Source organism: Aulonocara stuartgranti (genome assembly GCF_965226115.1).
Source record: "Aulonocara stuartgranti genome assembly, chromosome: 23".
NCBI lineage: Eukaryota > Metazoa > Chordata > Actinopteri > Cichliformes > Cichlidae > Aulonocara > Aulonocara stuartgranti.
The window spans coordinates 53,362,334-53,380,160 of NC_138958.1; the positions used below are offsets into that span (position 1 = coordinate 53,362,334).

The 17,827-nt window shown below is 45.2% G+C and overlaps 1 protein-coding gene across 1 annotated transcript in view; it reads right to left on the bottom strand.

Annotated features, from left to right (window-relative positions):
• Positions 1 to 5,988: 5,988 nt before the first annotated feature.
• Positions 5,989 to 17,827, bottom strand: part of plcd4a (phospholipase C, delta 4a) — a gene marked incomplete at its 5' end in the record, with an annotated part of 66,945 nt that continues 55,106 nt past the window's right edge. Inside the window, 6 exon segments of the mRNA XM_082523465.1 lie at positions 5,989 to 6,221; positions 7,885 to 8,034; positions 8,494 to 8,626; positions 8,739 to 8,917; positions 14,075 to 14,191; positions 14,276 to 14,432. Of these exon segments, the coding sequence (XP_082379591.1) occupies positions 6,130 to 6,221; positions 7,885 to 8,034; positions 8,494 to 8,626; positions 8,739 to 8,917; positions 14,075 to 14,191; positions 14,276 to 14,432 (828 nt within the window). The 3' untranslated portion in view covers positions 5,989 to 6,129.

Sequence of the window (17,827 nt, forward strand, 5' to 3'; positions counted from 1 at the left end):
ACTGCCTCAGTGATAGACTGGTGTGCTTTCTCTCTATGACAGCAGGACAGGCTCCAGCGCCCCCACAAACCTAAAATAAGATGCAAGATTTAAAAAAGAAAAATAAGCGAATTATTACTGCCCTGAGTCTCTTATTAGAGTTTTCTCAGGATTTATTTGGTTAGAAGCAGGTTTTCCCTGTAAACCTCTGGCTGTTCAGCTCTGCCACTGTCAGGAATAATGATTTTGGACATTGCTTTATGCGAGTTGGCCCTTCATGTAATAAGAGTCAAAAGCATCGATTCAGCGCTATGACTGAAGTGAGTTATTGAGAATAACAAGTAGAGACCAGAAGGGATTTTGCAAACATACTTACACATCATAGTTAAAGTCAGGGTGATATTTCCTCTGGGCCGAACAGAATGCCCCAGACTTGGATTAATAGGTAATAAGATCATCAGCATGCAAGAAAATGAAAGATAAAATAGTTCCATCATTACGTGAAAACGATGTTTATTTGTTGCTGGATTTAGCAATAAAAAATAACCAGTCTTTTCAGCACTAGTGTGCTACACTGTACATTATGTGCCTGTGTAAACAAACACAGACATGGTGAAACACAGCTGGATAATAAGAACTCAAGCAAATCATCTACAATCATTTTGACTTTTCTGAGAAACTCGTGCAGCTGGATGTGGGGGAAATGCACACAAGCAGCCGTGTTGGGAGGTGTGCTCATGCTTCTTCATTTCCAGCCTCCAGCTGGTTCACAGTGGGACAGTACAAAGCTTTACCAACTCAGTCTAGTCACTTACTGTTGTCAATAGAAAATAAAATAATTCAGCAGGTTTTTTATAATGACTCGTTTACTTTATAAGAAGCATTTCTAACGGGATCAGCTCTGCTATGATTCTGCTGTTATAAAGCTTTTACTTACACAAAGTGTCTTCCTAAACATTTGTATGTTGGCACTGGGGACAAAACATTAAGAACACGCATTTCAGTAATAGGTGTAAAGTAAAATATTCAACTTTACAACATATAATAACATAATAATCAGTTTATCATGAGCAGATGCTCTCTTCAGCTTCCACCCGCAGTCAAACACATGCATCCACATTTATGAGTGATTCCAAATCAATGGCAGGTGTGAATGGTTGTCTGTGTGTTAGCCTGGGACATACTGGCCTATGGTGTTATTTTTGTGTTACTACTCTGAGCGCACGTGAAAAGAATTTGCAAGTACAAGTGCTGCGTTTTGAGGAGAAATTTATTTTGAGCGAAGACAAGCTGAGTGAACAAAATTCATTGTTGCGTGCAAAAAATGTATTTCAGTGTTTGCTATTATCCACACACACACACACACACACACACACACACACACACACACACACACACACACAACAACCTCGCTCAGGTTTTGTATTTGCTCTTGCTTAGAAAAAGAAATATGAACATGCAGATGGATACACAAAAGTATCGCAATGTCTCCAAGTGTCAAGAGCTGAACTGATAAGTATCATTGAGATGCTCAAAGGAAGCCACACAATTAAGAACAAGCCTGGCAGAAGTAGGGGAAATAAATAGTGAGAGATGTATCTAAAGACTCCAGAACAGCTGCCAACACTGAATGACTTCAGGAACTGTAGTCTCAAAGCCAATGATCACCCAAACCCAGCAAAACTGCTGGTTAAGGACAGAAACTGATCGAGTAAAATCAGAATTCACGTCAACACCCACTTGTGTCAATTGGCGGTCTTCTTAAATAAGAAAAGATAATTCTTCTTATTAGGAAAGATTGGATGGAGAACATTTGATGTTTAGAAATCTGATGAAACTTATTAAACCCCCCAAAAACTATTGAGAGTTGAGACCAGGAAGCAGAGATGCAAAACCTCTTTTCAGCTTCTCGCCTCCTGCCATCCCCACAGAGACTGTCTGGGCCCAGACCACCAAAAATGATCACAAACAATCCAAGCATAAAATATCACCACAATTTAGAGAGAGAACAGTATTCAAAACAAACCAATAAAGAAAGTAAGAAAAAAGTTGAAAACACAGGAGCACCTGAACCAGGCTGCAGGCCGGCTGACTCGGGCTTGTGACACCCTGTGGGAACCAAAGACTGAAGCAGTTAAATGTGGACAATTAAACATCATGTCTCTGTCTTCTGATGACCTGTTAGTGAATGATTGATGTATTCTGCCTCACAGAGACCTGGTTACACCAGGATGAATCAGTTAAAGCACATATGCTGTAAAAGGAGGAGGAGCAGCAGTCTTTCAAACCTACGTATAGATTTACCAAAACATCCATCCATCCATCCATCTTCATCCGCTTTGTCCGGGGCCGGGTCGCGGGGGCAGCAGCCTAAGCAAAGAGGCCCAGACCTCCCTCTCCCCAGCCACCTCCTCCAGCTTATCCGGGGGAATACCAAGGCGTTCCCAGGCCAGCCGAGAGATATAATCTCTCCAGTGTGTCCTGGGTCTGCCCCGGGGCCTCCTCCCGGTGGGACATGCCTGGAACACCTCACCCAGGAGGCGCCCAGGGGGCATCCTTGTCAGATGCCCGAACCACCTCAGCTGGCTCCTTTCGATGTGGAGCAGCAGCTGCTCTACTCTGAGCCCCTCCCGGATGGCCGAACTTCTCACCCTATCTCTAAGGGAGAGGCCAGCCACCCTTCGGAGGAAGCTCATTTCTGCCGCTTGTATCCGCGATCTCGTTCTTTCGGTCACTACCCACAGCTCGTGGCCATAGGTGAGGGTAGGAACGTAGATCGACCGGTAAATTGAGAGCTTCGCTTTTACACTCAGCTCCCTCTTCACCACGACGGACCGGTGCAGCGTCCGCATTACTGCAGCTGCAGCCCCAATCCGTCTGTCGATCTCCGGCTCCCTTCTCCCATCACTCGCGAACAAGACCCCGAGATACTTGAACTCCTCCACTTGTGGCAGGAACTCATCCCCGACCCGGAGTGGGCACTCCACCCTTTTCCGGCTGAGAACCATGGCCTCAGATTTGGAGGTGCTGATCCTCATTCCCGCTGCTTCACACTCGGCTGCGAACCGTTCCAGTGCGAGCTGGAGGCCTTCACCCGATGAAGCCAACAGAACCACATCATCTGCAAAAAACAGAGATGAGATTCTGAGGCCACCAAAGCGAAAGCCCTCCGCCACTTGGCTGCGCCTAGAAATCCTGTCCATAAAAATTATGAACAGAACCGGAGACAAAGGGCAGCCCTGGCGAAGCCCATCACCCACCGGGAACGAGTCCGACTTATTGCCGGCAATGCGAACCAAGCTCTTGCAACGGTTGTATAGGGATCGAATGGCCCGTAGCAATGGGCCAGACACCCCACATTCCCGCAACACCTCCCACAGGACACCCCGAGGGACACGGTCGAATGTCTTCTCCAAGTCCACAAAACACATGTAGACTGGTTGGGCAAACTCCCATGCACCCTCAAGTATCCTGGAGAGGATAAAGAGCTGGTCCAGTGTTCCACGACCAGGACGAAAACCGCATTGTTCCTCCTGTATCAGAGGTTCGACTAACGGACGAACTCTCCTTTCCAGCACCCTGGCATAGACTTTCCCAGGGAGGCTGAGGAGTGTGATCCCCCTGTAGTTGGAACACACCCTCCGGTCCCCTTTCTTAAAGATGGGGACCACCACCCCGGTCTGCCAGTCCACAGGTACTGCCCCTGATCTCCACGCAACATTGCAGAGGCGTGTCAACCAGGACAGCCCTACAACGTCCAGAGCCTTCAGGAACTCGGGGCGGACCTCATCAACACCAGGGGCTCTGCCACCAAGGAGTTGTTTAACTGCCTCAGTGACCTCGCCCCCGGAAATTGGCGGGTCATTCCCCTCATCCCCAGACTCTGCTTCCTCCTCGGAAGACGTGTCAGTGGGATTAAGGAGGTCCTCGAAGTATTCCTTCCACCGCCTGACAATTTTCTCAGTCGACGTCAGCAGCGCTCCGCCAGCACTATACACAGTGCAGGTAGAGCACCGCTTTCCCCTCCTGAGACGTCTGACGGTTTGCCAGAATCTCTTCGAGGCAGTCCGAAAGTCTTTTTCCATGGCCTCTCCGAACTCCTCCCACACCCGAGTTTTTGCTTCAGCCACTGCCCGAGCCGCATTCCGCTTGGCCTGTCGATACCTGTCGGCTGCCTCCGGAGTCCCACAGGCTAACCAAGCCCGATAGGACTCCTTCTTCAGCCTGGTGGCTCCCTTCACCTCTGGTGATTTACCAAAACAGTCATTTGAAAGTGTGACAGACAGAGCAGCTGGTTAAACTCTGTTCCCACAGAGGTGGATTATATTGGTCATAGTGTTACATCCTCACTGCACACAACCCTGCACATTGTTGCCCGTCTGGAAAGAAAAGCCTCCGTTCAGAAGTGCTTGACTCCCTGTTCACAAATGTGCACCTTTAAAAACGTAACCTGTAAGCTGGAGAAGAAATGGTGCTGGACTAACCCAGAAGATCTTCATTTAGCCAGGAAAGAGTTTCTTCATCTATAAAAGAGGTCTAGGGTGGTGTGGGGTGCTGGTGGATGCTGCAGGGGAGTCTGGGGCCTTGGTGTTCAGGGTTACCCGTTTCCTGGTTGATTCCCTCCCTCCATGGGAGTGATCTACCTCTCGGTCTCAAATATCTTTGTGTGTTCTTGTGTCATTCGTTTGTGTGTGTGTGTGTGTGTGTGTGTGTGTGTGTGTGTGTGTGTGTGTGTGTGTGTGTGTGTGTGTGTGTGAGACTATGCCTGGGTGGTCGTTTAGTGTGGGGAGGTCGTCCCTCCCTATTTCTCTCCCTGTAGGAGCTGGGTGACTGCAGCTCAGGAGCAGAGAGTGATTCTCTCGCCGCTGCCTCCCAAAGGATCCTCGATGACCCTGATCCTTTGTTTACTTGTGCTGCAATATGCCGAGGCTGCCGGGGGCTTCCCATGATGCACTTCTTCATCAGCCTCTTTTCACTCTGTGTTTATACACCACTTTGTATTCAGTCATTATTAAACTCTAGCTCTGCTTCACACTGTGTCTTCCTGCGCTCCCCCCAGACCGGTCAGGGCAGATGGCTGTCCCTCCCTCACTCTTCCTCCTGTTAAAAGTTCTTTCCATTCTTCTTTGGTGCAATGACTGACCAAAGAAGAATGGGCTGGGATTACTCAGGAGATGTGTGTGAGACACAACAAATACCTGCAGATACCTGTTATCAGCAATAAGCAAACTTGATTTTATTTTTGTGAACTAATTTTGTTTCTGTGTGCAAAGTAAAACGATACAGTAACAAAAATATAACTATGGTAAAATAACAGCAGTAGGAAAATAATCGTTAAAATAATATAAAAAATGAAATTTTCAAAGGGGGGCGAATAATTTTGTCCTGATCTTTGACCAGAGTTAAACCTGAGGACTGGAGAGTAGTCATGATTGTCTAAGTAAAAATCTACAGTGCACTGATAGAAAGGAGCACATTCACCTGTACAGCAGGTGCACACAGTCCACCCAACAGGAGCAGTAATGTTGGGCAGGGAGCAAAGAAGAAATATGCACATTTACTTACTAACCCTACGACCCACACTGGGCAGTGTATCAGTGATGTCAAATAAGACAACAAATACAAATGGTTCTATGATTTGGACGTATTCTCTCATCTCATCAAAGCACGAGTACAATAACTGCAGCTATAAAGTGAAGCCATCATATTATCCATGATTCCTTTCATATCAACTATTTTATAATGTGGTCAACATCATTACATGAACGTAGGACCATTTAAAGTTGAACTGGAAATGTTTCCTCCAGTGAAGGATCAAAAACAAACAGTACAACAGTACTGTAATAGTTCTGATCCACCACTGAAACTATGATTTCTCATGATATCGATGTTTATATTTGTTCATAGAAAAAAATTCTGCACAAAATCGATATTTTGAGATTTTTTTTTTTATTTCAAACATTAAAAGTATGACAGAGTAAGAATAATGCAAAAATCCTGTAACTTCATATTTTTCTCATCATGAATGTTTTGACATTTTGTGCAGCTTCATTAAATAAAGTGATTGTTAAAAAAATGATCTGAATGTAACAGGATCAGGTGGGAACTGTTTTCAGATTAATGTTATAGTATGAAGAAAGAATCCCACAGCTATTCCAGATGTTTGATCCTGAGGTAAACAAATAAGGAGGAGGGAGGTATACTGGTCCCATCTTTGGATAACAGGTGAATGTGACGATAACCTAAGAACACAAGAGGAAACAATTAGGAGGCAACGAGGTATATTTATACACGCCGACAGATGAGAGACAAAATACTGCAAATGTCATGTTATGGTTCTACTAGTGAGGGTTTTCACCACATCTTTCAGACTCTTATTGTATAATGGAAAATAAACTGGTTCCCAGTAGTCCAGTTCCTTGGAATCGTTGGTCTGCCTGCCTATTGATCCCACTTATCTGTTCCACTCTCACTACAATCAGCTGATTTGTGTGTCAGAGGAGGAAAATAGTGGTGCAGTGTACAGTGTGGATATGGAAATTACTTATTATTGCACAAAAGGACGAGAGCACGATGGTAAAGTGCAAACTGCATCCAGGACAGAAAGAAATGCGTTATGTTGCTAACACAATCTTCTCTTTGCAAGCATCTGCACAGCATGCTAACACTAGGTTAGCTTTAACATCAGTCTGGGTTCTTGGCTCAGTGAATGGCGACTCCAACCCAGCAGCCAGATCCTAAACTTCAACAGGTAACAAAAGCAGTGATGAGCCGTCAGGCTAAATACTAAGAGAAAGATCACATGTGTGTCCTCACACGTAGGGATGTGTGTATGTGGTGTGTAACTGTAGCCTCAGGTTCACATTGTTAAATGCTAATTATGAGACATTTCAGGTTATTTTATAGAGAAACGCCAAAGTAGCAGTTCAACATTGTTTTCTTCTCTAATTAATTAATGTACTCCATTACAAATGTAATGTGTGTGTAATGTGTGTAATATATGACCGCTTCTGAATAATGACCGCAACACTGATCACAAACAGTAAGTTTGCATAAAGAATATAATGTGTTTGATGCTTCTTAGCAATGGTGATGACTCTCAAAGAGGAGCACATGAAAACCCAATGAGAACATGGGGGGGGGTTGTATCCTGATAAGTCTAATTGTTGAATGTTGCCATTGTGTTTCTTAAATTTGTACAGCGTTAGTTCAAGCAGTACGATCAAAGCCATTCCTTTGATCCTGACCACCTCTCCAACCATTCTGTGCTGGGGAGGTTTTATTGTAGATACATCCTATCTGAAAGATCTGTTTCTTTTGATGTAAGCTTCCAGGGTTTACGACCCTTTGGTCAGCAGAAGGTCTGACACACACACACACACACACACACACACATTCTCACATAACACACACACACACACACACACACACACACACACACACACACACACACACACACATTCTCACATAACACACACACACACACACACACACACACACACACACACACACACACACACACACACACATATACATACAAATGCTTTGTCTCAGAACCAAGGGGGCGTGGCTTTGTTCTGACATGTTTTGTGTGAACTGTGTCTCAATAAAAAGGGCAGCGAGGGAGGTCGTGGTCGAGGTCATTTTCGTGGTGGACACAGATGAGGCCTCCCTTGCGCAAGTGTTTGATCGATCGACTGTCTTGTTTTCTTCATGATGAATAAGTCTCTAGAATTAGCGGGGCTTGTGGAAACACAGACCCAACATAGCCTTGTAGGGTCTAGCTCACAATATTAACCACCTTGAGGCAACTGTTGTTGTGATTTGGCGCTATACAAATAAAAATTTGTTTTAAATGTTAATGTGAATATGAAGACAAAGTTTAAAGAAGAAACTGATCCGTACCTTGCTGCATGCAGCTCAGAGGGAGTGTGTACTGGCCCACAAAGTCATTCTTAGATGTCTTGTCATAGTCTTCCACTACAAAGCGCACCATGGCCAGCTCAGGCGTGTGAATGGTGAAATGCAGAGTGTCATACCACATGGGGTTAAACCCTGTGAAAAGGATGAACTGCTCAGCACCAGCGCTCAGACAGGGTCTAATATATCACATTTAAAATGGTTTCTGATGAAGCTTAAACATAAGTGCAGTAAAGAAGGCCTGTAATCACTCATCTACCTGCTTTCCTGTTCTTTACATGACTACTGCTGTACCACGCTGTCAGTGTCAATGCTGACATCATTACTAGTCTAATCTGAGCCAATCAGCCTCCGCTTTGCACGGTTTAAATCTGTGCTCTCCGTCATTCTCCCTTTAAGACCCACCTCTTCCCCATCTCCACCTCAGACACCTCAGCCAGAGCTCCTGGGGGGTCCGGTCCTAAACCTACCACGGCTGGGTTTCCATTCTGCCACGATGGGTAATCGCAGTCTAACTTTTCTATCTCTATAAATGATGTCCAATTCTTCCAAGTGATCTCTCCTTATCAAACTGAAGTCAGTGTGAGTATGTACCGTTGTTCTCAATATATCTCGTCTCTTGCTTGGCCTGGTCCATAGGAACTCCATGGACCTCCACTCTGACCAGAGGATCCACTATAGAGTCTTCTTTGATGTTGACTTTGGGTAACTGCTGACCACTGATCACCTTCATTACATTTAATGAAAACACACATTTTGTTCAGCGTGGTAAAGACGTCACTTTTAAAGAGATCCATCGATTTTTTAATGAAAATATATATAAAAAATCTCTCTTTCACCTGTACGGTGAGGACAACAGGATGGTAGTGATCCCGTTTCTGAGGCATCTCAGGGTCAAACCTTACGTCCGCCTCTCTCATGAAGCTGGGCTTCAACACATAGCCACAGCAGCCGTTCTGACTAAAAAGTCCATCGTTCACATCCATCCCCTCCCCTGCTGTCTGGAAGTTTAAAGCAACTGAGTGGAAGAGGAGAAAAATCATTTTTTGTGGGGATTTTGGGGAAATGTTTGGGTCTGTTCAGTTCTGATTAAGTGCATGATGTGCTGGGCCACTTGGCATTTTGTTGTTTTATTATTAAAGCTGCACAGATTTTAGCTTCAGCCAGGATCATTCAGTATAATAAGTGGTGACATTATGTGGACAGATATTATTTATGTTTTATTTGAAGGAAAAATATTTGTTTCATCTTAAAGTAATTTTAATTTTCCTTTCTGGATCTCCTTCCTCATCTGTCACTGACATTTGAATTTAAATGAATAAAAAGTGTTTTACGAAAGTCTCCTTACATTTGTATCAGTTTCTTCCTGGGACGCCTAACTGTCACGTTTTGTTTGTCAGCAGGCTTAGTTGTGAATTTAATTATATTAATATAATATAATTATATTAATTATGAAAAAACTGAACAAAAATGTGAAATAAATAATTATTATATCCAAGCATATTTGTTAGAACTCAGAAAATCACAGTTTTGTGTAAATAATAATAATAAAAATTCAATACAATTATTTGTTGGTGTCAAAGAAAAACACAATAAGATAAATAAAGGGTTCATTTTGCAAAGCTGAGTTTCTACTATGGAAACTTAATGACCATTGACGCACAAACAATACTTTAGACTGTGCTGAGCCTGCTGACCAACCCTGTTTCTAACCCTTCAAACACGTCATCAGTACGTCATTATAAAAAGCTGAAAAAGAGCATCTTTGTAAATGTACACACAGAACTCAGATTGTTAGGATGCCTGGGTCGTTGACCCAGGGTATTTGAGTTTATTATATTATTTATACTTTTTAGTCTTTGGTTTCTTTGAGTTCTGTCTTATGGTTTATGTCTCTGTCTTCTTTAGTTGCTCTGTCTCCCCTATCACCTGTATCCCCTTGTCTAGTTCGCGTCTCTGTGTATCCTTAGTTCCTATATCCCCGTGTTCAGTCAGTGTTTGTGTCTGCCCTGGTCCCACGTCTCTGTTCCCTCTGTAGTGCCTGCATGTGAGTCTGTGTTATGTGTTTCCTGTTTTACTTTGAAGGTCTCTGTCTTATCTCAGTGTGTTCAGTTTACGCTTCCTTTTGTCTCGTCAGTTCTGATTTGCCCCAGCTGTGTTTCCCTCCTGTTATTCATTCCCTGATTGCTCCTTCTGTGTATTTAAGCCCTGTGTTTCTCTGTGTCCGTGTCGTGATCTACCGTTTATTTTGCTGTGTCTTTTGTCAATCCGCTGGTGTTAGTTTATTTTTGACCTTTTTCCCCAGTTATGTTATGTTTGAGTTCAGCATTAAAGCTGTTTTGGTTTAAGTTCTGTCTCCGGAGTCTGCACCTTGGGTCCTATTCCTGTCTGCACACAGCCACACCTAACAGAAGATCGCGACCAGAACATGGACCCTGCAGACTCCTTTTTCTCAGAGTTCAGCGGCGAGATGGAGCGGCTGGTGAGCCTGCTCGACCGCATCGCCCAGTCCTCGGATTTAAGGACCATGGCAGTGGGGCTGAGCGCGGTGGAGGCCATCATTCGGCATAATCCCCGGCTTAGGCAGTTTGCTAAGGACACTGAGTTGGGGAACACCATAACTGCCTGGAGAGAGCAAGTCAGGGCTAGTGAGCTTGCTCTCTCCCTCACTACATCTTCCCCACCGCTGCCGCAGGGCAACGCACACTCTGCCTCATCGCCACTGCAGGCTTCCTCCCCTTCCTCACGCCAGCCGGGACCTTGTTCGCCTGTCCGTTCGCCTGCCTTTTTCTGGCGGCTGTGTGGTCGGAGGATGAGGAGGAGGTCTCCGTTTCTCCACCGGTTCCTGTTCCCTCGTCTAAAAGGAAGCGACGCCACCGTCGCTCCTCTCCTCGGTCATCCGTTCAGCCTCACGCCACGTGAGCTGGAGGGCCCGGGAGCCCGTTCAGCCTCACGCCTCGTCAGCTGGAGGACCCGAGGAGCCCGTTCAGCCTCACGCCTCGTCAGCTGGAGGGCCCGGGGAGCCGGTTCAGCCTCACGCCACGTCAGCTGGAGGGCCCGGGGAGCCGGTTCAGCCTCACGCCTCGTCAGCTGGAGGGCCCGGGGAGCCCGTTCAGCCTCACGCCTCGTCAGCTGGAGGGCCCGGGGGGCCCGTTCAGCCTCACGCCTCGTCAGCTGGAGGGTCCGAGGGGCCCGTTCAGCCACCTGTCTCCGCTGGAGGGTCCGAGGGGCCCGTTCAGCCACCTGTCTCCGCTGGAGGGTCCGAGGAACCGCTTCAGCCACCTGTCTCCGCTGGAGGGTCCGAGGAATCCGGTTGTTCAGTCTGACGTCACTAGCCGTGTCTGGGTCTAAACTCCGCTGCAGGTCCATATATCAAACGATCACTATGGCATTACTGAGAGTTGAAAAACTGTCTAAAGTCTTTCATCTTTAATAAAATGATCAGCGTTCTGCTCTACCAGGTGTAACAATTGAGTTTAACATCCAGGCATCCATGAAAACGGAATTTATGACATTTAACGGAGTTAGAAGTTAGCAGGAAGTTAGCTCGCTAGCTTCTATTTAAATACAATATAGCATGTCCTGACTGCGGGGTTTTGGAAACAAATTAAAACGTACAGCTCTGCTATCACTTCCAGCATAAATGAAGACAGAAAACTAAACAGCAGTGACGTTTGTAGGGTTACTGAAGTTGGGCTAGCTGGTATATAATGATGTGCTACGTGACCGCTTGCGACACAGCTATGTTAGCATAATATAAACAAGCTAACTTTTTTTTCTCCACTCGATAAAAGTTAACGTGAGTGTTCTCGGTGGTCAGGAACAAATGTAATCGCATGGCAGGATGCTGTAAAAGGACCAAACTTCAGCCAGGAGAACAACTGAGATAATCCATCCACAATACGAGGTTAGTCATTCATATACTGCTGCATGGGCTGGGCTGTAGTTACATCCTAAGGTTTTAAAAACTGAGCTTAAATAAATGATTAGCGGTAATAAAAGCCGAGGGAGGTCAACAGTGATCACTGACTGTTTTAGGAGCTTTTTGAGATCAAATAGAAGAAAATACATAACATTAAACATGTTAACAACACAAAAGCCATATTAAACGCAGACTGCTTTAGGCCCGGAAGTAGGATTCGTCGCGTCATCACTGAACAACCGGATTGCTTCAGCCGTCTCTTCCTGCTGGAGGATCCGAGGGGCCCGTTCAGCCACCTGTCTCTGCTGGAGGGTCCGAGGGGCCCGTTCAGCCACCTGTCGCCGCTGGAGGGTCCGAGGAACCGCTTCAGCCGACTCTTCCTGCTGGAGGATCCGAGGGGCCCGTTCAGCCTCTTGCCTCGTCAGCTGGGGGTCCGGGAGGACCCAGCCAGCACGTCCCAGTGTCTGCTGATGGTTCTGGCGAGGCCGTTCAGCCACCACCGGCTCCTCCGCCTGGTCCGGCCTCAGCCTCTGTAGCTCCGCCTGGTCCGGCCTCCGAGTGTTCAGCTTCATCTGCTCCTGAGGTCTCCATGCTGTCTGTTCCTGCACGTCCTGCACGTCTTGTCCGGCCTGCACGGCCTGCTCGTCCTGCACGTCTTGTCCGGCCTGCACGGCCTGCTCGTCCTGCACGTCCTGTCCGGCCTGCTCGTCCTGCACGTCTTGTCCGGCCGATGACTGGACGTCATTGCCGTCATGGACGGCCCCCTGAACTACGTCGCCGTCGGTGCCTCCCGCCCGGCCGGCCTCCTGATCTGCTCGGTCGCCGTCGGTGCCTCCCGCCCGGCCGGCCTCCTGATCTGCTCGGTCGCCGTCGGTGCCTCCCGCCCGGCCGGCCTCCTGATCTGCTCCGTCGCCACCGGTGCCTCCCGCCTCCTGGCCGGCCTCCTGACCTGTTTTCTGGGCTCTTGGACCATCAGCCTCCGGGCCGCCCCCCTGACGTGCCCGGGTTTGGACTGTTGTGCCGTTAGCCTCCGGGCTGGCCCCCCTGAACTTTTTTGAGACTATTGCCTGGGCCTCTGCGCCTTTCGTGAGCTCTTTTGTTTGTTTGCTTTTGGACTGTGCCTGGGCCTTGGTGCTGTTGTTTTGGACTTTGTTCCTGTGTTTTGTTCTGTTGCTTTCCGGGCTCCGTTGTTTGTTCTTTTTTTTTTTTTTTGTTTCTGGCTCCTTGTTTGGTTTTGTTTCGAGCCCTCCATCCTGTTTCCCCCGCCGCCCGCCCTGGTTGGGTTGTTTTTGTTTTTGTTTTTAAGGGGGGGGGGGGTACTGTTAGGATGCCTGGGTCGTTGACCCAGGGTATTTGAGTTTATTATATTATTTATACTTTTTAGTCTTTGGTTTCTTTGAGTTCTGTCTTATGGTTTATGTCTCTGTCTTCTTTAGTTGCTCTGTCTCCCCTATCACCTGTATCCCCTTGTCTAGTTCGCGTCTCTATGTATCCTTAGTTCCTATATCCCCGTGTTCAGTCAGTGTTTGTGTCTGCCCTGGTCCCACGTCTCTGTTCCCTCTGTAGTGCCTGCATGTGAGTCTGTGTTATGTGTTTCCTGTTTTACTTTGAAGGTCTCTGTCTTATCTCAGTGTGTTCAGTTTACGCTTCCTTTTGTCTCGTCAGTTCTGATTTGCCCCAGCTGTGTTTCCCTCCTGTTATTCATTCCCTGATTGCTCCTTCTGTGTATTTAAGCCCTGTGTTTCTCTGTGTCCGTGTCGCGATCTACCGTTTATTTTGCTGTGTCTTTTGTCAATCCGCTGGTGTTAGTTTATTTTTGACCTTTTTCCCCAGTTATGTTATGTTTGAGTTCAGCATTAAAGCTGTTTTGGTTTAAGTTCTGTCTCCGGAGTCTGCACCTTGGGTCCTATTCCTGTCTGCACACAGCCACACCTAACACAGATGGTGGCTGCTGCTAAACATAGTGTTAAAATAAGGACAATACCGACTTTCTGCTTTAGTTTTGCTTCAGAAAAGATCTAAAGACGCTGAAAGGAGCCTGATTTAGGGGATTCCTGCCAGCAAACCTGGTATTTCTGTATTTTACCTGGACTACCATGAAAATAAAACTCCTAATCATTCCAAATTAAGAGTGAAATTATATCATCAAGCAAAACATATCACAGTGAGAAGTCAGGCATTAATGTAAATGATCTGAGAGCAGCGTTGAAAAATGCTTGATATAGACTTAAATCTGTCTTATTGTTGCATCACCAATTTGGCAACCAGCATTCCACATTTCCTGAGGATTAAAATTGGAAGAGTCTGTTCGAAAACCACTGGGATAAACTCTGCTCAGCTGCCGTGAGTTATGGTGCACAAATTCAGCCCCTGAAATAGATATCAGAAAAGTTACACTCTCGTGTGGTCAAAAACAAAATCTGTATCAGAAAACAAGCATGTGAGTGAACTAACCGGCGTCTCTAAGGTGTTTCCGGGCTTTAGACTCTGTGAAAGAAGCCACCTCATAGAACTTGGAGTGAATACGTGAGTGTTTGAAGCTAGTGAAATGGACACTTTTGCAGTAAACAACACAGTCTGACAGCTCCTTAGAGAGGCGTTGCTTTGACTTCTGTGAAAAACACAAAGGACAAATGAAGTAAGACACTGAATGAAGGTATATATAGTCTTTGCTATGGAGACGATACCCCGTTATATGAAACCAGAAACCTATCACAAATCAGTCAATTGAAATATATAGCATTCTTAAAGCCGTGGGTAAACTGTAGTTTTCTAAATTCAGACAAAAGTTCTTATTGTTCTTGGCCTTAAAATTTTTAGCAACCTGATGTGTAGCCAGATGCTAACTGTGGATGACCTTACCTTAGCCTCGAGGAACACTGTGAGGAACCTTGGAGTCATTTTGATCATTTTGGTCCTTCAGTGCACATATTAAACAAATATGTAGGACTGCTTTCCATCTCCATCATCTGTTCAGTTGCTAGTTTTGCAATAGGTTGGGGTCCTCATTATTACACAAAATTAGAAGCATCTCCAAGTGTTGCTGAAAAAGTAGTTCATGCATTTGCTACTTCTAGGCTGGAGTCCTATAATTACTTTATTATCAGACTGTTTTAAAATCATAATTAAAATCAGCCTAAAAGTTGATCCTTAACACTCCAGTGAGAGTAATAACTACGTGTAGAAAGAATCACCATATTTCTCTGTCAGTTTCTTTTCAGGGGAACTACATGTATGTGAATGAGAGGGAAACGGGTCGAAAGGTGAGCATCAAGGACAAAAAACGGGGAAGATAGGTGAATTTAAATACCTGGGGTCACCCATTCAAAGAAACGCACAGAGCACAATAGATGAAGAGAGTGCAGGAAGGGTGGAGTGAGTGGAGACAGGTGTCAGGGGTAACGTGTGAAAGAAGAACAACAGCAGGAGTGGAAGGGACTGTTTAAGATGGATATACTAAATAAAGGATTTTAAATATGGAGTTGGCAGGCAGGAGGAAAACAGGAAGACCGCAGAGAAGATTGATGGATGTAGTGAAAGAGGATATGCAGAGGCTTGGAATTACAGGAGGGTGACAGGGATACGGTGAGATGTAAGGAGATGATCGGCTGTAGTAACTCCTAAGAGGAGCAGCCTTTTAGGGGAAGAAGCTACTTCTCCTTGTTGGCATCTGTAAAGTTCATTTAAGATTATTTTCCTCCCAAACTAAATCTTGAATAATGACTCTAAAACACTGTATTATCCAAATAAAGCACCCTAGGAAAAACTGATGCAGGCTTATTTGTTTGTAGAAGTAGAATGGGAGGCGGAGCCTTCAGCTATCAAACACCTCTCCTGTGGAACCGGTTACAATTTGGGAGAAAAACACAACTGCTACATTAAAGATTCAACTGAAAAAAACTTAGAACAGGACAGGCTGATCCTGAACCATCTGTTTGTTATGCTGCTAAAGATTGCTTTATCCTTGTCTCCTTATGTTCTCTTTTTTCTATTTTCTTACCCATCTTCTCTTTGCTGAGCCTGGTTCTGCTGGAGGTCTCTTTGTTTTAAAAGGGAGTTCTTCCTTCCCACTGTCGCCAAATGCTTGTTTAACAGGGATCATGATTGCTGGGTTTTCTCTCTTGCATTATTAAATACTATGTTTCAGTAAAAACCAGTCAATATTCATTCCTTCATCCTCCATGCTCGTGAACAGCTCCCAGTCTCAGGTGGATACTCCTGCTACATGAGGCCTAGCTGGTTGAGGTCTAAGCATCCCCCCAAGCATATTTCTTCCCAGATAATTAATGCCCCAACACAAAACATCTCATGCTGAACGATGTTACAGGCTACATGACTTTGGGCTTCCCCTGACCCTTTCATGTCTGTCACTTGTGCTCAGGGTGAACCTGCTCTCCTCTGTGACTCTGTGAAGTCTGTTTCTGATTGTATGGTCAGAGGCAGGTCCAGCACCTCCTGCCCAGCTGTCCTACAGTAACTGCTGTCTCCTCGAATTTCCTCCATGCTCTTGAGACTGTGCAGGGAGTGAAAAACTGGTGAAAGAAAAAAAAAAACAACAACCCCAAAATCCAGAAAAGATGATGTGTGTGAATGGGTGGATGACTGGATATGTAAAGCGCTTTGGGGTCCTTAGGGACTAGTAAAGCGCTATATAAATACAGGCCATTTACCATTTATTTACCATGATGTGGAAAAATGTGTTGCCTCCACCTGTGAAACGTTTCCTGTTTTGGGGTTGTTTCATTGCTGCTCCTCTGGTGCACTTGTTGTTAATTTTATTAACACCAAAGCAGCAGAAAATGAAGCAAGCTCCTGTGCTACTTAACTACCAGGTCAGTATCCCAACAGTTTAACTGACTTGATGCTATACTTTTTTAAATAGTGCTCCTTTTCATCTTTTTCTTTTTTCTTTTTTCTGGAGTAGTGAATATCATGGGGAAAACGAAAGAGGTCTGAGAACAGTGAGTTGTTCATGCTCATCAAGCTTGAAAAGGCTTACAGAAGCATCTCTAAGGACACTTAAATAAACTGTATAAATGGTAAATGGACTGCTTCTTATTTTGCCCTTTTCTACCCTACCTGAGCACCTCAAGCTATTTATATAACATGCCTCATTCATTCATTCACACTCACTCATACAAGCATTTTTTCAGTTGCTTTTTCTATGTAGGTGATTTCTATCTACTGTTACTCTTCTAACAAAAGCCTAGCTCCATCTGTGAAACATGGTGAAGGCAGTTTCATGGTTTCAGCTTTGCTGTATCCCGGCCACTACGTCTCAGCATCAAAGACAGAACAAAACAATGTTGAATTACAACCACTTCAATTTCTTACATAAAAGCTGTCTGACAAAGCAAAGCAGGCTAAGCGATCTCAAAAACAACATATCAAGTCATCATTTAAAGAAGCTATAAACTATAGAACAGAAAACGATAAAACAAAGTAATTGAGATCAACAGTCTGGAAAAGCTTACAAACCCACTGCTAAGACTCTGATCCTCCAGTGAACCATGGTAAAAGCCATTATCCACAAAGAGCGTAAACTGGAACAGAGGTGAACCCTCGTAGGCCTACAACAATTATTCCAAGAGTGCATCAGCGACTCATCCTGGAGGTCACAGAACCCAGAACAATATCCAGAGAACTGCCCCTCTACTTCCCACTGTTAACACAGTTAAAGGTAAGTGTTCATGAATAAGAAAGACTGGGAGACTGGGCAAGAATGGCATTCAGGAGTTCCAAGACGAAAACCACAGGTGACCAATAACACAAAGGCTCATTGGCCAATAAAACAACTTAACAATCTCCAAGACTTCTGGGAAGATATTATGTGGACTGATGAGACAAAAGCTGAATTTTTTGGAAGGTTTCCATCTCATTCCATCCGGTATGAAACTAACACAGCATTTCATAAAAAGAACATCATACCAACAGTCAAACGTGATGATAGTGTTATGGTCTGAGCCTGAATAGGTGTAAATGATGGATCATGTAATCCAGCCAATA